The 20911-nt window shown below is 50.1% G+C and overlaps 1 protein-coding gene across 1 annotated transcript in view; it reads right to left on the reverse strand.

Annotated features, from left to right (window-relative positions):
• The window catches only part of col4a4 (collagen, type IV, alpha 4), a 63339-nt gene that overhangs the window by 8044 nt on the left and 34384 nt on the right, over nt 1-20911 (reverse strand). Inside the window, exons 31-43 of the mRNA XM_062420006.1 lie at nt 20667-20810; nt 15778-15885; nt 15364-15542; nt 14654-14717; nt 14488-14562; nt 14285-14392; nt 11704-11811; nt 3321-3392; nt 3085-3213; nt 2894-3001; nt 2542-2697; nt 145-393; nt 1-65 (exon numbers count right to left, since the gene is read on the reverse strand). The exon at nt 1-65 is cut by the window's left edge and continues 52 nt beyond it. Of these exons, the coding sequence (XP_062275990.1) occupies nt 1-65; nt 145-393; nt 2542-2697; nt 2894-3001; nt 3085-3213; nt 3321-3392; nt 11704-11811; nt 14285-14392; nt 14488-14562; nt 14654-14717; nt 15364-15542; nt 15778-15885; nt 20667-20810 (1565 nt within the window). The remainder of the gene's footprint in view (nt 66-144; nt 394-2541; nt 2698-2893; nt 3002-3084; nt 3214-3320; nt 3393-11703; nt 11812-14284; nt 14393-14487; nt 14563-14653; nt 14718-15363; nt 15543-15777; nt 15886-20666; nt 20811-20911) is intronic.

The following is a 20911-nucleotide window of genomic DNA, read 5'->3' on the forward strand; positions in this document are numbered from 1 at the left end:
TCCATCTTGACCTGGTGGCCCCACTGGGCCTGTTTGTCCTAGAGACCCTTGGTCCCCCTTCTTACCTGAAACACATCATGAACCATTGTAACCTATCATCAAACTGTAGTTGCAGACCTGATCTTGTCCTTCCTGGTTTCTCACCCGGGAGTCCGGTGGGGCCGCTCTCTCCTGGGAGGCCATCACTTCCAGGCGGACCTGGGGGGCCCGGGGGGCCAGGTGAACCCTGTGGGGCGGGTGGGTAAGGTAGGCATGGAGAGACTCCGCCTTTCTCCCCCTTGGGACCAACTAGTCCAGCAGATCCCTTCGGTCCTGGAAGTCCAGCAGGACCGCGAAAACCTCCAGGACCCCGATTCCCAGGGAGTCCCATCAGGCCTGTAGAGCCCCGCTTACCTGATATATCACACACACACACACACACACAGACACACACACACAGACGCACACGCACACACACAGACACAGGCACAGGCACACGCACACGCACACGCACACGCACACGCACACGCACACGCACACGCACACGCACACGCACACAGACACAGACACAGACACAGACACAGACACAGACACACACACACACAGACACAGACACAGACACAGACACAGACACACACACACACACACACACAGACACACACAGACACACACACACAGACGCACACGCACACGCACACGCACGCACACACACACACACACACACACACACACACACACACAGACACAGACACAGACACAGACACAGACACACACAGACACAGACACAGACACACACACACACACACACACACACACACACACACACACACAAACACACACACACACACACAGGGTTAGGGTTAGCTATGGTGGACACGCACTGATTAGTGACACGTGGTTGCAGGACCACCAACCTCTCCGATTCCTTGATTTCCATAATCAAGTATTCAGAAGTGTGTGTATCTTGACATTTGAGTTGTGTCTGTCTCAGCATTGTTACCCAGTGAGTAGGAGCGATGGTGTATAGACCCCCCCCCCTCTCTGCTGCATCTATTCTACACAGGCGAGGCAGGGTTAACCCTAACCCACGAAGAATATAGGAGCCTGGAGAGAGACTTTGCTCTCTGGTGTCACTCAGATCATCTGCAACTTAACACCTCAAAAACCAAAGAGCTAGTCATTGACTTCCGGAGGTCCAGGTCCAGGTCGAGCACATGACCGGCCCAGATTGAGGGGGTAGAGGCTGATGTTGTCGGCACCTACAAGTATCTCGGGCTGCTACGAGCTGGACCGGACATGTAATACTGACCATGTTTATAAAAAAGGTCAGAGCAGGCTGTACTTCCTCAGGAGGCTGCGGTCGTTTAACATCTGCAGTAGTTTACTGGGGAGGGAGGTCATGAGGTCATGAGATCATGAGGTCACCAGTTCACATCCAGAAAATGTTGGATGTGGGCAAGCCTCCCTCAACTTTGAGGAGAATGGTGGTAGTGTTAAAGGCAGCCTGTGTTGGCCCTCAGAAGCTGGAAGATGGTTGTTGAAACCTTATTTCTCAGTTTCTTAAACATGCTCATGGGGTTACTCCCTCAGCCAGCTGTCCCCTCAGGAGATTTGGAGGTGGTGCTTTCAACCTTACAGTATGAGCCAGTCAAGCCCCTGAAAACAGTTTTTCTCAAGTTGGCGTTCCGATTAGTGATTGTGTTGGCTAAAACAATGGAAGAGCTCCTTTTTGTCGGGTGGTGCTGGGGTGGTGCTGCCTCCGAACCCATTCTACCTTTAGGTCTGGTCTGAGTCCCACGCTAGCCGGTCCATTGAGCTGCCACCTTTTACACCTCAGAACGAGTTGAGTGAGTGGTCACTGTTGTGCCTTAATGGCGTATCTTCATCAGACATAAAACAGCTCTGTCTGTTACAAACCTAACTGCCTTGGACAACCAGTCTCTCAGACTAGGCTCTCTCTAGGGTTGCAATCCAGAAGGCATATAAGATGGCAGGTAGGATTGTCCCAGTAGGGATGTGTTCATATTCCATGCAGGGCTTCACAACCTCATGGGCTTCATGGAGAGGTGCTCCTCTATGTGAGGTTTGTACAGCAGCTTCTTCTGCATGAACGTGGAAGCCTGACTGCTGACTGATTTACTGACTGCAGCAGGACCTGGCCGGACACACCATGCCTCTGTGACCTCAGCTCATACAAGAAAATACCTCAGCTTTCTTTCAAAGCTAGCCTTGCAGACTAAGTGGTCTCGCACCATTTTAATTTTAATTTTTAGGATAGTGCCTTGAGATGTAGCAGCCTCACTTTCAAGAGGATGCTACATCTCAAGGAGCTCATTATATACAGCTTGCTCATGCTAACCCATCCACACCCCCAACCCTCAGCAGTTGTACAAGGAAATTAGCTAGAAGTGACCTGTAAATCAGAGCGGTTTCAGCACAGGGAGGATTTGAAGCCACTGGATGGAAACCCACATTGGACCGCCTTAACATCTGGCGGGACTACTAAGCCTTGGTGGCATCTTGCACGTAGTCAGCAGGAACATGTTGGAATATCAATCTCACCTTTCACCCCTAGATTTCCAGCTATGCCTGGTAGTCCTGTGGCCCCTGGAGACCCCTTTTCTCCCTTTGGCCCTTGCCACCCTGGGCCCCCATTGTCCCCATCATCTCCGGGTATGGGAGGATTTGGACCTGGCTCTCCGGTGCTACCAGGGCACCCTGAAACACAACAGAGGTGAACAAGTGATGTCTCTGTCAAACCATTATTTTTTTTATTTAAAGATTTTTTTCACCTTTATTAGCAGTAGAGACAGGAAATTACAGGGGGGGGGTCTGCTGCATGTGTGGCATGCGCATTAACCACTCCACCACCTGCCTCTGTCAAACCATTTAACACACTAAACTAAAAACTGACCTGGCTCTCCATCTGGTCCAGGGAAACCACGATCTCCAGGAGGCCCTTGGATCGGGCCTTTACAGTCTGGGCCTGGATCACCTACAGGTCCACAATCACCCGGTGGTCCTGCAACAACATGTTAAGAGCACAAATCTTCATGAACAGGTCATTTGCATCCGGAACCCGCCGAGAACTGCACTGCTACAGACCTTTGGGTCCTGGGGGGCCATTAGGTCCTGGAGGCCCAGGCTGGGATGAACCACTGGGGCCTGGAGGGCCTGGAGGTCCCTTATCCCCTGGAAGACCTTGGCACCCTTGAGTACCTGGAACACCGAGACCTAAAGAGACAGACAGATGGACATGTTGAGGGGAGTAATACTGATGACAAGTCTTAAAGGTCTAAAATGCATCTTTGATAAGTGAGATGTAAATGTGTGAGTGTGACCTCTGGTCCCCATGTCTCCTTTCACTCCTTTCAGTCCATCCAGTCCATGAAGTCCCAGCGGTCCAGGAGGACCTGGTGCAACAAAATCATGTCTTGACACTCAGAAATGTTCACAATGTAAAATACATACTAAACAAGTTATTTATATAGCAGCATATTAAAACATAGAGCAGTTCTAGATCTTACACTTTAAAGTCAATTCATTGATTTACTTCTAAACACATTATACATGTTGGGAAACGGTTACAGAAACATGTGAAAAGGCTGATAACTGTGCAGATAGAGCCTTAAACTGTTTCTCAGCCTGTTTCTGAGCCTGCAAAAAGGGGAACCCCGTGACGTAGTGGCCCCTCCCCCACTATATAAGACCGAGAGTCCGCTCTCCTCAGTGGTTAACCTGCATAGTGGCGAGTTATTGTTACTACATCTAACACTACTACTACTACTACAGTCTACAGTTAGCCAGTTAGCGGCTGAGCTAGCAGCTGAAAGCTCTCAGCAATAGCGTCCATGTTTCTGGTAGAGGTGGTGACTTTGATTGACAGGTGACACTCGGTAGGGGGCGGCACTTTTCTGTGGTATGTCAAACTCAGAACACATATTTATTCTTACTTTACAGGGACTTTAATTTGAGGTTCAGCTCCAACAATAACCTTCAGCATGTAGTCCTGTACCTATGAAACATGTTGGTGTTCATGTTTAGATATTTAGATATATATTACATTCCAGTTGGATTATAACACGGTTAGTGGGGTAATATTTTGATAATAGAGGCAATAATAATGTGATGTAATTAAATGTAAACAACTGGTATAACTAGGTAAAGGTAGACTTATTGTTTTGTAACAGGAACAAAAACAAAGGTGTGTTTATGTGGAAATATATCTAAAGATACAAAATGCTTAATGATGCATACTGTGCCTTGACATTTTAATATATTGAGTACTTACTTATTGTGTAATCGTTTATTTATTGTGCACTTATTGTTTTTATGCTCAGGGATTCACAGACTTCATTTCAGTGTTATGTTGTCCACATTAGTCGTAGTAAGTCTACTTAATTTCATGGTGATAATAGATTAAAGCTGATAGCCGTGAACCAGTGCTGTAAAAGGCATCATTTCATGGTACGTATGACATTAAGTGATGTTTTGTCTTTAGCATCAAAATACCATATTGAAATATATATATATGGATTTGCTTTAAAGTTTGATGCGTAAAGTTCTTGAACCTTTCTGTGGTAGGAGTACATGTTGTCTTTAGTTGGTGGTGGGTTAGGCCTAGCAGGTAGTTAACAGTGGTGGGATAGGCCTAGCAGGTAGTTAACAGTGGTGGGTTGGGCCTAGCAGGTAGTTAACAGTGGTGGGTTGGGCCTAGCAGGCAGTTAACAGTGGTGGGTTGGGCCTAGCAGGTAGTTAACAGTGGTGGGTTAGGGTTGGGCCTAGCAGGCAGTTAACAGTGGTGGGTTGGGCCTAGCAGGTAGTTAACAGTGGTGGGTTGGGCCTAGCAGGTAGTTAACAGTGGTGGGTTGGGCCTAGCAGGTAGTTAACAGTGGTGGGTTGGGCCTAGCAGGTAGTTAACAGTGGTGGGTTAGGCCTAGCAGGTAGTTAACAGTGGTGGGTTGGGCCTAGCAGGTAGTTAACAGTGGTGGGTTAGGCCTAGCAGGTAGTTAACAGTGGTGGGTTAGGCCTAGCAGGTAGTTAACAGTGGTGGGTTGGGCCTAGCAGGTAGTTAACAGTGGTGGGTTGGGCCTAGCAGGTAGTTAACAGTGGTGGGTTGGGCCTAGCAGGTAGTTAACAGTGGTGGGTTAGGGTTGGGCCTAGCAGGTAGTTAACAGTGGTGGGTTGGGCCTAGCAGGTAGATAACAGTGGTGGGTTGGGCCTAGCAGGTAGTTAACAGTGGTGGGTTAGGGTTGGGCCTAGCAGGTAGTTAACAGTGGTGGGTTGGGCCTAGCAGGTAGTTAACAGTGGTGGGTTGGGCCTAGCAGGTAGTTAACAGTGGTGGGTTAGGCCTAGCAGGTAGTTAACAGTGGTGGGTTGGGCCTAGCAGGTAGTTAACAGTGGTGGGTTAGGCCTAGCAGGTAGTTAACAGTGGTGGGTTGGGCCTAGCAGGTAGATAACAGTGGTGGGTTGGGCCTAGCAGGTAGTTAACAGTGGTGGGTTGGGCCTAGCAGGTATATAACAGTGGTGGGTTGGGCCTAGCAGGTAGTTAACAGTGGTGGGTTGGGCCTAGCAGGTAGTTAACAGTGGTGGGTTGGGCCTAGCAGGTAGTTAACAGTGGTGGGTTAGGGTAGGACCTAGCAGGCAGTTAACAGTGGTGGGTTGGGGTTGGGCCTAGCAGGTAGTTAACAGTGGTGGGTTGGGCCTAGCAGGTAGATAACAGTGGTGGGTTGGGCCTAGCAGGTAGTTAACAGTGGTGGGTTGGGCCTAGCAGGTAGATAACAGTGGTGGGTTGGGCCTAGCAGGTAGTTAACAGTGGTGGGTTGGGCCTAGCAGGTAGTTAACAGTGGTGGGTTGGGCCTAGCAGGTAGTTAACAGTGGTGGGTTAGGGTAGGACCTAGCAGGCAGATAACAGTGGTGGGTTGGGCCTAGCAGGTAGTTAACAGTGGTGGGTTAGGGTTGGACCTAGCAGGTAGATAACAGTGGTGGGTTGGGCCTAGCAGGTAGATAACAGTGGTGGGTTGGGCCTAGCAGGTAGATAACAGTGGTGGGTTGGGCCTAGCAGGTAGTTAACAGTGGTGGGTTGGGCCTAGCAGGTAGTTAACAGTGGTGGGTTGGGCCTAGCAGGTAGTTAACAGTGGTGGGTTGGGCCTAGCAGGTAGTTAACAGTGGTGGGTTGGGCCTAGCAGGTAGTTAACAGTGGTGGGTTAGGCCTAGCAGGTAGTTAACAGTGGTGGGTTGGGCCTAGCAGGTAGTTAACAGTGGTGGGTTGGGCCTAGCAGGTAGTTAACAGTGGTGAGTTGGGCCTAGCAGGTAGTTAACAGTGGTGGGTTGGGCCTAGCAGGTAGTTAACAGTGGTGGGTTGGGCCTAGCAGGTAGTTAACAGTGGTGGGTTAGGGTTGGGCCTAGCAGGTAGTTAACAGTGGTGGGTTGGGCCTAGCAGGTAGATAACCGTGGTGGGATGGGCCTAGCAGGTAGATAACAGTTGTGGGTTGGGCCTAGCAGGTAGATAACAGTGGTGGGTTGGGCCTAGCAGGTAGTTAACAGTGGTGGGTTGGGCCTAGCAGGCAGTTAACAGTGGTGGGTTAGGCCTAGCAGGTAGTTAACAGTGGTGGGTTGGGCCTAGCAGGTAGTTAACAGTGGTGGGATAGGCCTAGCAGGTAGTTAACAGTGGTGGGTTGGGCCTAGCAGGTAGTTAACAGTGGTGGGTTGGGCCTAGCAGGTAGTTAACAGTGGTGAGTTGGGCCTAGCAGGTAGTTAACAGTGGTGGGTTGGGCCTAGCAGGTAGTTAACAGTGGTGGGTTGGGCCTAGCAGGCAGTTAACAGTGGTGGGTTGGGCCTAGCAGGTAGTTAACAGTGGTGGGTTGGGCCTAGCAGGTAGTTAACAGTGGTGGGTTGGGCCTAGCAGGCAGTTAACAGTGGTGGGTTGGGCCTAGCAGGCAGTTAACAGTGGTGAGTTGGGCTTAGCAGGTAGTTAACAGTGGTGGGTTGGGCCTAGCAGGTAGTTAACAGTGGTGAGTTGGGCCTAGCAGGTAGTTAACAGTGGTGGGTTGGGCCTAGCAGGTAGATAACAGTGGTGGGTTGGGCCTAGCAGGTAGATAACAGTGGTGGGTTGGGCCTAGCAGGTAGTTAACAGTGGTGGGTTAGGGTAGGACCTAGCAGGCAGTTAACAGTGGTGGGTTAGGGTTGGGCCTAGCAGGTAGTTAACAGTGGTGGGTTAGGGTAGGACCTAGCAGGCAGTTAACAGTGGTGGGTTAGGGTTGGGCCTAGCAGGCAGTTAACAGTGGTGGGTTAGGGTTGGGCCTAGCAGGTAGTTAACAGTGGTGGGTTGGGCCTAGCAGGTAGTTAACAGTGGTGGGTTGGGCCTAGCAGGCAGTTAACAGTGGTGGGTTGGGCCTAGCAGGTAGTTATCAGTGGTGGGTTGGGCCTAGCAGGTAGTTAACAGTGGTGGGTTGGGCCTAGCAGGCAGTTAACAGTGGTGGGTTGGGCCTAGCAGGTAGTTAACAGTGGTGGGTTGGGCCTAGCAGGTAGATAACAGTGGTGGGTTGGGCCTAGCAGGTAGTTAACAGTGGTGGGTTAGGGTTGGGCCTAGCAGGTAGTTAACAGTGGTGGGTTGGGCCTAGCAGGTAGTTAACAGTGGTGGGTTGGGCCTAGCAGGCAGTTAACAGTGGTGGGTTAGGCCTAGCAGGTAGTTAACAGTGGTGGGTTGGGCCTAGCAGGCAGTTAACAGTGGTGGGTTAGGCCTAGCAGGTAGTTAACAGTGGTGGGTTAGGGTTGGGCCTAGCAGGTAGTTAACAGTGGTGGGATAGGCCTAGCAGGTAGTTAACAGTGGTGGGTTGGGCCTAGCAGGTAGTTAACAGTGGTGGGTTGGGCCTAGCAGGTAGTTAACAGTGGTGAGTTGGGCCTAGCAGGTAGTTAACAGTGGTGGGTTGGGCCTAGCAGGTAGTTAACAGTGGTGGGTTGGGCCTAGCAGGCAGTTAACAGTGGTGGGTTGGGCCTAGCAGGTAGTTAACAGTGGTGGGTTGGGCCTAGCAGGTAGTTAACAGTGGTGGGTTGGGCCTAGCAGGCAGTTAACAGTGGTGGGTTGGGCCTAGCAGGCAGTTAACAGTGGTGAGTTGGGCTTAGCAGGTAGTTAACAGTGGTGGGTTGGGCCTAGCAGGTAGTTAACAGTGGTGAGTTGGGCCTAGCAGGTAGTTAACAGTGGTGGGTTGGGCCTAGCAGGTAGTTAACAGTGGTGGGTTAGGGTAGGACCTAGCAGGCAGTTAACAGTGGTGGGTTAGGGTTGGGCCTAGCAGGTAGTTAACAGTGGTGGGTTAGGGTTGGGCCTAGCAGGTAGTTAACAGTGGTGGGTTGGGCCTAGCAGGTAGTTAACAGTGGTGGGTTGGGCCTAGCAGGCAGTTAACAGTGGTGGGTTGGGCCTAGCAGGTAGTTATCAGTGGTGGGTTGGGCCTAGCAGGTAGTTAACAGTGGTGGGTTGGGCCTAGCAGGTAGTTAACAGTGGTGGGTTGGGCCTAGCAGGCAGTTAACAGTGGTGGGTTGGGCCTAGCAGGCAGTTAACAGTGGTGGGTTGGGCCTAGCAGGTAGTTAACAGTGGTGGGTTAGGGTTGGGCCTAGCAGGTAGTTAACAGTGGTGGGTTGGGCCTAGCAGGTAGTTAACAGTGGTGGGTTGGGCCTAGCAGGTAGTTAACAGTGGTGGGGTTAGCAGGCCTAGTAGGTAGTTAACAGTGGTGGGTTGGGCCTAGCAGGTAGTTAACAGTGGTGGGTTGGGCCTAGCAGGCAGTTAACAGTGGTGGGTTGGGCCTAGCAGGTAGATAACAGTGGTGGGTTGGGCCTAGCAGGTAGTTAACAGTGGTGGGTTGGGCCTAGCAGGTAGTTAACAGTGGTGGGTTGGGCCTAGCAGGTAGTTAACAGTGGTGGGTTGGGCCTAGCAGTTAGATAACAGTGGTGGGTTAGGTTTGGGCCTAGCAGGTAGTTAACAGTGGTGGGTTGGGCCTAGCAGGTAGTTAACAGTGGTGGGTTAGGGTTGGGCCTAGCAGGTAGTTAACAGTGGTGGGTTAGGGTTGGGCCTAGCAGTTAGATAACAGTGGTGGGTTGGGCCTAGCAGGTAGTTAACAGTGGTGGGTTGGGCCTAGCAGGTAGTTAACAGTGGTGGGTTAGGGTTGGGCCTAGCAGGTAGTTAACAGTGGTGGGTTGGGCCTAGCAGGTAGTTAACAGTGGTGGGTTAGGGTTGGGCCTAGCAGGTAGTTAACAGTGGTGGGTTGGGCCTAGCAGTTAGATAACAGTGGTGGGTTAGGGTTGGGCCTAGCAGGTAGTTAACAGTGGTGGGTTGGGCCTAGCAGGTAGTTAACAGTGGTGGGTTAGGGTTGGGCCTAGCAGGTAGTTAACAGTGGTGGGTTGGGCCTAGCAGGTAGTTAACAGTGGTGGGTTGGGCCTAGCAGGCAGTTAACAGTGGTGGGTTGGGCCTAGCAGGTAGTTAACAGTGGTGAGTTGGGCCTAGCAGGTAGTTAACAGTGGTGGGTTGGGCCTAGCAGGTAGTTAACAGTGGTGGGTTGGGTCTAGCAGGAAGTTAACAGTGGTGGGTTGGGCCTAGCAGGTAGTTAACAGTGGTGGGTTGGGCCTAGCAGTTAGATAACAGTGGTGGGTTAGGGTTGGGCCTAGCAGGTAGTTAACAGTGGTGGGTTGGGCCTAGCAGGTAGTTAACAGTGGTGGGTTGGGCCTAGCAGGCAGTTAACAGTGGTGGGTTGGGCCTAGCAGACAGTTAACAGTGGTGGGTTAGGGTTGGGCCTAGCAGGTAGTTAACAGTGGTGGGTTGGGCCTAGCAGGTAGTTAACAGTGGTGGGTTTGGCCTAGCAGGTAGTTAACAGTGGTGGGTTAGGGTTGGGCCTAGCAGGTAGTTAACAGTGGTGGGTTGGGCCTAGCAGGCAGTTAACAGTGGTGGGTTAGGGTTGGGCCTAGCAGGTAGTTAACAGTGGTGGGTTGGGCCTAGCAGGTAGTTAACAGTGGTGGGTTGGGCCTAGCAGGTAGTTAACAGTGGTGGGTTGGGCCTAGCAGGTAGTTAACAGTGGTGGGTTGGGCTTAGCAGTTAGATAACAGTGGTGGGTTAGGGTTGGGCCTAGCAGGTAGTTAACAGTGGTGGGTTGGGCTTAGCAGTTAGATAACAGTGGTGGGTTAGGGTTGGGCCTAGCAGGTAGTTAACAGTGGTGGGTTGGGCCTAGCAGGTAGTTAACAGTGGTGGGTTAGGGTTGGGCCTAGCAGGTAGTTAACAGTGGTGGGTTGGGCCTAGCAGGTAGTTAACAGTGGTGGGTTAGGGTTGGGCCTAGCAGGTAGTTAACAGTGGTGGGTTGGGCCTAGCAGGTAGTTAACAGTGGTGGGTTGGGCCTAGCAGGTAGTTAACAGTGGTGGGTTGGGCCTAGCAGGTAGTTAACAGTGGTGGGTTGGGCCTAGCAGGCAGTTAACAGTGGTGGGTTAGGCCTAGCAGGTAGTTAACAGTGGTGGGTTGGGCCTAGCAGGTAGTTAACAGTGGTGGGTTAGGGTTGGGCCTAACAGGTAGTTAACAGTGGTGGGTTAGGGTTGGGCCTAGCAGGTAGTTAACAGTGGTGGGTTAGGGTTGGGCCTAGCAGGCAGTTAACAGTGGTGGGTTGGGCCTAGCAGGAAGTTAACAGTGGTGGGTTGGGCCTAGCAGGAAGTTAACAGTGGTGGGTTGGGCCTAGCAGGTAGTTAACAGTGGTGGGTTGGGCCTAGCAGGTAGTTAACAGTGGTGGGTTGGGCCTAGCAGGTAGTTAACAGTGGTGAGTTGGGCCTAGCAGGTAGTTAACAGTGGTGGGTTGGGCCTAGCAGGTAGTTAACAGTGGTGGGTTGGGTCTAGCAGGAAGTTAACAGTGGTGGGTTGGGCCTAGCAGGTAGATAACAGTGGTGGGTTGGGCCTAGCAGGTAGTTAACAGTGGTGGGTTGGGTCTAGCAGGTAGTTAACAGTGGTGGGTTGGGTCTAGCAGGTAGTTAACAGTGGTGGGTTGGGTCTAGCAGGTGTGTTTCCAGGTAATCACTGTGGCTGTAATCTAACGTCACCATGAAATGAAGAAGAAACATCTAGTTTTGCATTTTGCAGCACTGATTCATTGTGTGTTTACAGGTAACAAAATGTTTGGAACATAAAGTAGGAGTAATTTCAGCATGTTAGTTTAGTAATTACCAGTTCTGACTGGTTCTGTGATGGCAACCACATTACAGCAATACCATCGTCATGTGAGTCCTACTGCAGAGTTCAGCTCATTACTAGTCAAATGTGCTTCTACATATACTGTGTGATGTATGGTAAACATGGAGACATGGGAGGTTATACTGCAGAGAGGATGCAGAAGCATGGCGTGCCAGCAGGCTACCGAGCTCGGCTAAAGGCGATCTTAGTCCACCGGCTCTACCGACAATAAACTAGACTTCCTAAGAATGCTTCTGACCTTCTGGAGATAAATGATACACTGCTAGGCCCTCAGTATTACCCTCCTATTACTACTGTTTCTACCACGCTGGAATGTAAAGTGTTGTTTGTTGTGTTCATGTTTAATCTTAGTTGTGTTTCAGTGGTTAAACACCCAGAACGAATGAGCAGTTTATCATTAAAGGATGCAGCTAGCATCGAGGATACACCATCTGCACGTCAACCTGAGATCTGCTTCTAATCATGTCTGACCTCTACTGAGCTGAGCTAATGAGCAGGTCTACTCTCACCTTTCAGTCCCAGGCAGCCCTGTTCACCTGCAGGACCGTCAGCACCGGCCTCACCAGGGACACCTGCAGGACCTGGTCGACCTCTGGAACCTGGAGGGCCCAGCACACCTGATGGCCAGACAGACAGACAGGCAGAGACACAGACAGGCAGAGAGACAGACAGGCAGAGAGACAGACAGGCAGAGAGACAGACAGACAGGCAGAGAGACAAGCAGAGAGACAGACAGGCAGAGAGACAGACAGACAGACAGACAGACAGACAGGCAGAAAGACAGAGAGACAGACAGACAGAGAGACAGACAGACAGACATACAGAGAGACAGACAGACAGACAGACAGAGAGACAGACAGACAGACAGACAGACAGACAGACAGACAGACAGACAGACAGACAGAGAGACAGACAGACAGACAGACAGACAGACAGACAGACAGAGATACAGACAGACAGACAGACAGACAGAGATACAGACAGACAGACAGACAGACAGACAGACAGACAGACAGACAGACAGACAGACAGAAAGACAGGCAGACAGACAGAGATACAGACAGACAGAGAGACAGACAGACAGAGAGACAGACAGACAGACAGACAGACAGAGAGACAGACAGAGATACAGACAGACAGACAGACAGACAGAGATACAGACAGACAGACAGGCAGAGAGACAGACAGGGTTAGATTTGTAATTAATAATAATAATAACAATTAAAGCAGCAATGAACTCCCTCGCTCCCAGACAGTGAGATGTGCAGTACGTGCATGTACGTGCATGTACGTGCATGTACGTGCATGTTGGGCCATGACAGTCGCAGGTCACACACAGCGGGCACGTAAATGAGTCCGTGATTTATTGAACAACGTTTGATGGGGTTAACTCCACCCTAACCCTGCAGCCCGGATCACATCTGATCACTCAGTGTCCGAGAACCCTTTAATACTCTAAAATATGCCCCATCATCAATGACTGGCTGTAACCCTCGAGCCCGGAGCTGATTCTCTCTTAACCTGAACAAAGCAAATCGTTCATTCTCGTGTCGTTATTGCAGCGGAGTCATCACCTCAAGGTTCTGTACCATCTTACCTCACGGACCTCCTCTACCCATCAGAGCCACCTCTGCTGGCATTCTCTAATCATAATAATACTAATACTAGTAATAATAATAATAATAATATTAATATTAATAAAAGTTAATTAAAAGTTAATTAAAAGTTAAAGAAATTCTTCTTCCTCTTATTATTATTATTTACCCCCGACCCTCCACCGCAGACTTTAACCCATTCAGAGCTCGTACAGGAAGAACCACAGAGAGAGAACCACAGAGAGAGAACCACAGAGAGAGAGAACCACAGAGAGAGAACCACAGAGAGAGAACCACAGAGAGAGATAACCACAGAGAGAGAGAACCACAGAGAGAGAACCACAGAGAGAGAACCACAGAGAGAGAGAACCACAGAGAGAGAACCACAGAGAGAGAGAACCACAGAGAGAGAACCACAGAGAGAGATAACCACAGAGAGAGAACCACAGAGAGAGAGAACCACAAAGAGAGAGTGAGCCACAGAGAGAGAACCACAGAGAGAGAACCACAGAGAGAGATAACCACAGAGAGAGAACCACAGAGAGAGAGAACCACAAAGAGAGAGTGAGCCACAGAGAGTGAACCACAGAGAGAGTGAGCCACAGAGAGAGAACCACAGAGAGTGAACCACAGAGAGAGTGAGCCACAGAGAGAACCACAGAGAGAGAGAACCACAGAGAGAGAACCAAAGAGAGAGTGAGCCACAGAGAGAGAACCACAGAGAGAGAACCAGAGAGAACCACAGAGAGAACCACAGAGAGAGAACCACAGAGAGAGAGAACCACAGAGAGAGAGAACCACAGAGAGTGAACCACAGAGAGTGAACCACAGAGAGTGAACCACAGAGAGAGAACCACAGAGAGAGAGAACCACAGAGAGTGAACCACAGAGAGAGAGAACCACAGAGAGAGAACCACAGAGAGTGAACCACAGAGAGAGAGAACCACAGAGAGAGAACCACAGAGAGAGAACCACAGAGAGAGAGAACCACAGAGAGAGAACCACAGAGAGTGAACCACAGAGAGAGAACCACAGAGAGAGTGAACCACAGAGAGTGAACCACAGAGAGTGAACCACAGAGAGAGATAACCACAGAGAGAGAACCACAGAGAGAGATAACCACAGAGAGAGTGAACCACAGAGAGAGAGAACCACAGAGAGAGATAACCACAGAGAGAGAACCACAGAGAGAGAACCACAGAGAGTGAACCACAGAGAGAGAACCACAGAGAGTGAACCACAGAGAGAGAACCACAGAGAGAGAACCACAGAGAGAGAGAACCACAGAGAGTGTGTCTGTGCCTGCAGGATCTTTACAGTATGAGTTTAGGTGTCTCCATATGATTGGCTGGGTGGGTTAGACCTGGAGAGTCTGCTGCTGATGGTCCAGACACCCGGTCTGGGCCCAGCAGCCGGTGGCTGTTAGGACCTTGAAAACAGTTTATAAGTATTTTGCACAGCTTTTGTAAATAGAAATCCAGGTGGGACTCTATACCTGGTAGTCCTGTGTCTCCATGGGGGCCCGGATCTCCTTTGCATCCTTTCAGGCCCGGAGCCCCAATGAAACCCGGGCGTCCTGGATCCCCCCGAGGTCCAGCTGGGCCTGAGACAGGAAACAGAAAAAAAACAGCATTCATCACCACATCTGCTTCTAAAAGAGACCAGACTCTCTTACTGCTGCAGAACCAGACCAGTCACCTGAGGGTCCAGAGTCTCCACGAGGCCCCTTGTCTCCAGGTGAACCAGGACCACCCACAGACTCTCCTTTATCACCTGAAGCACAAACACAATGTTTACAGCAGCGAGAGCAAAGCATCAGTGTCTCCATCTTGGACAGATGCTGAAAGTAATGTTTCTGTCTCACCTTTGGGTCCAGCACATCCTTGGTGACCGGGCTTACCAGGCTGACCAGGGCATCCCAGGTCCCCCTGCAGCCACAGACAAGCAATTAAACCCTAAACATCCTCAAAGTTAAAGCTTCATATAAGGGCTGGATTATTTTATCTGAGTCTCTCCGTCAGTGTCGGTACCTGTTTGGTACCGCAATGGAACTAAATGTCTTTGAGGTCAGTAAAAATGTTCTAACTGAGTATTTGTCTGTGGGGGGGGGGGGGGGGGATAAGAAGCTATACACTAAACAGTAAATACCCGCCTCACATGTAAAGACTACAGCACAGTCTGACACAGAGTTTCCATATTTCTGTAAACACCGAATCTTTCAATTGATGACAAAAGCACAAGGAAAGCAGCTGCTGAAAACACTGGTGTGTAAAAGTTAATCAGGTTAAATACAGATGCTTCATATTTGTGATGTCTTGACTTTGTAATTTGTACATTCAAACACTTCGTCTTGTTGTAGATGCCCAGTGCCTGTAAGTTCAGGATGTTCTTATATTGATGTGAGATGTTATCCTCAGTGGTTAAAGTCGGTTGTCACTGTGGTTCTGAGTTGAGTACTAACCATAACCCGTTTAAGGGGTGAGAGGAGCTCATGTGATTGGTTCTTATTGAAGCTCACTGTGACGGGCCGTAGACTCCTTCATGTGTTCTGGATGATTGTGACATCAGTCTTACTTGATCTCCGGTCTCGCCGGGGAAGCCAATAAGTCCTGGAGCTCCTAGACGTCCAGCTGGTCCTGGAGGCCCTGGCTTGCCACAGGTCCCGGGGGGTCCTGGGGGTCCAATGCTGCCTAGGGGCCCGCAGAGGCCCGGATACCCTGGCTTACCAGCAGCACCGTGCACACCTTTATTTCCTGCAAAGACAGCAGCTGTTTGATGCTGGAAAGCTTCAAAATGCAGGAGCCAAATCAGAGCATTACATTCAGCACTGCACCTGAATGTGGTTCTATACTAGAGAACAGCAGCACTGCACCTGAATGTGGTTCTATACTAGAGAACAGCAGCACTGCACCTGAATGTGGTTCTATACTAGAGAACAGCAGCACTGCACCTGAATGTGGTTCTATACTAGGGTTAGGTGGCACTGACCTCGAGGTCCGGTGAAGCCATTGAGGCCGGAGGGTCCCGGTTTTCCTCTCTCGCCTTTGATGGGGATACACTGGGTCTCTCCTGGGGGCCCCGGGGCCCCTCTACAGCCTGCAGGGACACATTAGATATTCAGTATGCTGCAGTGATGATACTGTTAGTATGTACTCTCCTAACCTTAACCCTGTTATAAACTAATGTTATAAACTGTATAGGTTCTCCCCATGTCTGCATAGGTTCTCCCCATGTCTGCGTAGGTTCTCCCCATGTCTGCGTAGGTTCTCCCCATGTCTGCGTAGGTTCTCCCCATGTCTGCGTAGGTTCTCCCCATGTCTGCGTAGGTTCTCTCCATGTCTGCGTAGGTTCTCCCCATGTCTGCGTAGGTTCTCCCCATGTCTGCGTAGGTTCTCCCCATGTCTGCATAGGTTCTCCCCATGTCTGCGTAGGTTCTCCCCATGTCTGCGTAGGTTCTCCCCATGTCTGCGTAGGTTCTCCCCATGTCTGCGTAGGTTCTCCCCATGTCTGCGTAGGTTCTCTCCATGTCTGCGTAGGTTCTCTCCATGTCTGCGTAGGTTCTCCCCATGTCTGCATAGGTTCTCCCCATGTCTGCATAGGTTCTCCCCATGTCTGCATAGGTTCTCTCCATGTCTGCATAGGTTCTCTCCATGTCTGCATAGGTTCTCCCCATGTCTGCATAGGTTCTCTCCATGTCTGCGTAGGTTCTCTCCATGTCTGCGTAGGTTCTCCCCATGTCTGCGTAGGTTCTCTCCATGTCTGCATAGGTTCTCCCCATGTCTGCACAGGTTCTCCCCATGTCTGCGTAGGTTCTCCCCATGTCTGCATAGGTTCTCCCCATGTCTGCATAGGTTCTCTCCATGTCTGCACAGGTTCTCCCCATTTCTGCGTAGGTTCTCCCCATGTCTGCATAGGTTCTCCCCATGTCTGCACAGGTTCTCTCCATGTCTGCACAGGTTCTCCCCATGTCTGCGTAGGTTCTCTCCATGTCTGCATAGGTTCTCCCCATGTCTGCGTAGGTTCTCCCCATGTCTGCATAGGTTCTCCCCATGTCTGCGTAGGTTCTCCCCATGTCTGCGTAGGTTCTCTCCATGTCTGCATAGGTTCTCCCCATGTCTGCGTAGGTTCTCCCCATGTCTGCATAGGTTCTCCCCATGTCTGCGTAGGTTCTCCCCATGTCTGCATAGGTTCTCTCCATGTCTGCGTAGGTTCTCCCCATGTCTGCATAGGTTCTCCCCATGTCTGCATAGGTTCTCTCCATGTCTGCGTAGGTTCTCCCCATGTCTGCATAGGTTCTCCCCATGTCTGCGTAGGTTCTCCCCATGTCTGTATAGGTTCTCCCCATGTCTGCGTAGGTTCTCTCCATGTCTGCGTAGGTTCTCCCCATGTCTGCATAGGTTCTCCCCATGTCTGCGTAGGTTCTCTCCATGTCTGCGTAGGTTCTCCCCATGTCTGCATAGGTTCTCCCCATGTCTGCGTAGGTTCTCTCCATGTCTGCATAGGTTCTCCCCATGTCTGCGTAGGTTCTCCCCATGTCTGCGTAGGTTCTCCCCATGTCTGCGTAGGTTCTCCCCATGTCTGCGTAGGTTCTCCCCATGTCTGCATAGGTTCTCTCCATGTCTGCACAGGTTCTCCCCATGTCTGCATAGGTTCTCCCCATGTCTGCGTAGGTTCTCCCCATGTCTGCACAGGTTCTCCCCATGTCTGCATAGGTTCTCCCCATGTCTGCATAGGTTCTCCCCATGTCTGCGTAGGTTCTCCCCATGTCTGCATAGGTTCTCCCCATGTCTGCGTAGGTTCTCCCCATGTCTGCATAGGTTCTCCCCATGTCTGCATAGGTTATCTCCGTGTCTGCATAGGTTCTCCCCGTGTCTGCATAGGTTCTCCCCGTGTCTGCATAGGTTCTCTACGTGTCTGCATAGGTTCTCCCCATGTCTGCGTAGGTTCTCCCCATGTCTGCGTAGGTTCTCTCCATGTCTGCATAGGTTCTCCCCATGTCTGCATAGGTTCTCCCCATGTCTGCATAGGTTCTCCCCATGTCTGCGTAGGTTCTCCCCATGTCTGCATAGGTTCTCCCTATGTCTGCGTAGGTTCTCCCCATGTCTGCGTAGGTTCTCCCCATGTCTGCATAGGTTCTCCCCATGTCTGCATAGGTTCTCCCCATGTCTGCATAGGTTCTCCCCATGTCTGCATAGGTTCTCCCCATGTCTGCATAGGTTCTCCCCATGTCTGCATAGGTTCTCCCCATGTCTGCGTAAGTTCTCCCCATGTCTGCGTAGGTTCTCCCCATGTCTGCATAGGTTCTCCCCATGTCTGCATAGGTTCTCCCCATGTCTGCATAGGTTCTCCCCATGTCTGCGTAGGTTCTCCCCATGTCTGCGTAGGTTCTCCCCATGTCTGCATAGGTTCTCCCCATGTCTGCATAGGTTCTCCCCATGTCTGCATAGGTTCTCCCCATGTCTGCATAGGTTCTCCCCATGTCTGCGTAGGTTCTCCCCATGTCTGTATAGGTTCTCCCCATGTCTGCGTAGGTTCTCTCCATGTCTGCGTAGGTTCTCCCCATGTCTGCATAGGTTCTCCCCATGTCTGCGTAGGTTCTCTCCATGTCTGCACAGGTTCTCCCCATGTCTGCATAGGTTCTCTCCATGTCTGCGTAGGTTCTCCCCATGTCTGCATAGGTTCTCCCCATGTCTGCGTAGGTTCTCTCCATGTCTGCATAGGTTCTCCCCATGTCTGCGTAGGTTCTCCCCATGTCTGCGTAGGTTCTCCCCATGTCTGCGTAGGTTCTCCCCATGTCTGCATAGGTTCTCCCCATGTCTGCATAGGTTCTCTCCATGTCTGCACAGGTTCTCCCCATGTCTGCATAGGTTCTCCCCATGTCTGCGTAGGTTCTCCCCATGTCTGCACAGGTTCTCCCCATGTCTGCATAGGTTCTCCCCATGTCTGCATAGGTTCTCCCCATGTCTGCGTAGGTTCTCCCCATGTCTGCATAGGTTCTCCCCATGTCTGCGTAGGTTCTCCCCATGTCTGCATAGGTTCTCCCCATGTCTGCATAGGTTATCTCCGTGTCTGCATAGGTTCTCCCCGTGTCTGCATAGGTTCTCCCCGTGTCTGCATAGGTTCTCTACGTGTCTGCATAGGTTCTCCCCATGTCTGCGTAGGTTCTCCCCATGTCTGCGTAGGTTCTCTCCATGTCTGCATAGGTTCTCCCCATGTCTGCATAGGTTCTCCCCATGTCTGCATAGGTTCTCCCCATGTCTGCATAGGTTCTCCCCATGTCTGCATAGGTTCTCCCCATGTCTGCATAGGTTCTCCCCATGTCTGCATAGGTTCTCCCCATGTCTGCATAGGTTCTCCCCATGTCTGCATAGGTTCTCCCCATGTCTGCGTAAGTTCTCCCCATGTCTGCGTAGGTTCTCCCCATGTCTGCATAGGTTCTCCCCATGTCTGCATAGGTTCTCCCCATGTCTGCGTAGGTTCTCCCCATGTCTGCGTAGGTTCTCCCCATGTCTGCGTAGGTTCTCCCCATGTCTGCGTAAGTTCTCCCCATGTCTGCGTAGGTTCTCCCCATGTCTGCATAGGTTCTCCCCATGTCTGCATAGGTTCTCCCCATGTCTGCGTAGGTTCTCCCCATGTCTGCGTAGGTTCTCCCCATGTCTGCGTAGGTTCTCCCCATGTCTGCATAGGTTCTCCCCATGTCTGCGTAGGTTCTCTCCATGTCTGCATAGGTTCTCCCCATGTCTGCATAGGTTCTCCCCATGTCTGCGTAGGTTCTCCCCATGTCTGCGTAGGTTCTCCCCATGTCTGCGTAGGTTCTCTCCATGTCTGCATAGGTTCTCCCCATGTCTGCATAGGTTCTCCCCATGTCTGCATAGGTTCTCCCCATGTCTGCATAGGTTCTCTCCATGTCTGCATAGGTTCTCCCCATGTCTGCATAGGTTCTCCCCATGTCTGCATAGGTTCTCCCCATGTCTGCATAGGTTCTCCCCATGTCTGCATAGGTTCTCCCCAGGTACCAACCCTTGACCCTGGGTCTCTAGAAGTTAACCCTAACCCAGAACAGTGGGAACTGATCTTTAACACATTTTCATTGGATTTAGAGGAATTGTTTATTTAACAGTTGAAATATCACAAAGGAAGTTTAGTGCTGATAAACACAGAGACCCTGAGTACTATAATAACCTATAATACTACTGTAGTAGTACTATAATACTACTGTAGTAGTACTATATTAATACTGTAGTAATACTATACTAATACTACTGTAGTAGTACTATATTATTACTGTAGTAGTACTATATTAATACTGTAGTAATACTATATTAAGACTACTGTAGTAGTACTATACTAATACTACTGTAGTAGTACTATATTAATACTGTAGTAGTACTATATTAATACTGTAGTAATACTATATTAATACTACTGTAGTAATACTATATTAATACTGTAGTAGTACTATACTAATACTGCAGTAGTACTATATTAATAATACTGCAGTAGTACTATATTAATACTGTAGTAGTACTATATTAATAATACTGCAGTAGTACTATATTAATAATACTGTAGTAGTACTATATTAATACTGTAGTAGTACTGTAGTAGTACTATAATAATACTGTAGTAGTACTATATTAATAATACTGCAGTAATACTATATTAATACTGTAGTAGTACTATACTAATACTGCAGTAGTACTATATTAATAATACTGTAGTAGTACTATATTAATAATACTGCAGTAATACTATATTAATAATACTGTAGTAGTACTATATTAATAATACTGCAGTAATACTATATTAATAATACTGCAGTAGTACTATACTAACCTGCAGTACTATTACAGTAACCAGTAGCACTGAGTGTTTACCTCTCGCTCCTTTAGGCCCTTGGTATCCTGCAGCTCCGTCCCGTCCACTGAAGCCTTGCTCCCCTCTCTGCCCCGGACCTCCAGGGACCCCGGTCCGTCCCGGGGCCCCTGGACCTCCTTCCCTGCCCGGAGGCCCCATCAGACCTGCAACACACAGTGTAGTACTGTGTAGTACTGTGTAGTACTGTGTAGTACTATGTAGTACTATGTAGTACTATGTGTAGTACTGTGTAGTACTGTGTAGT

This window comes from Scomber scombrus, chromosome 5 (genome assembly GCF_963691925.1).
Source record: "Scomber scombrus chromosome 5, fScoSco1.1, whole genome shotgun sequence".
NCBI lineage: Eukaryota > Metazoa > Chordata > Actinopteri > Scombriformes > Scombridae > Scomber > Scomber scombrus.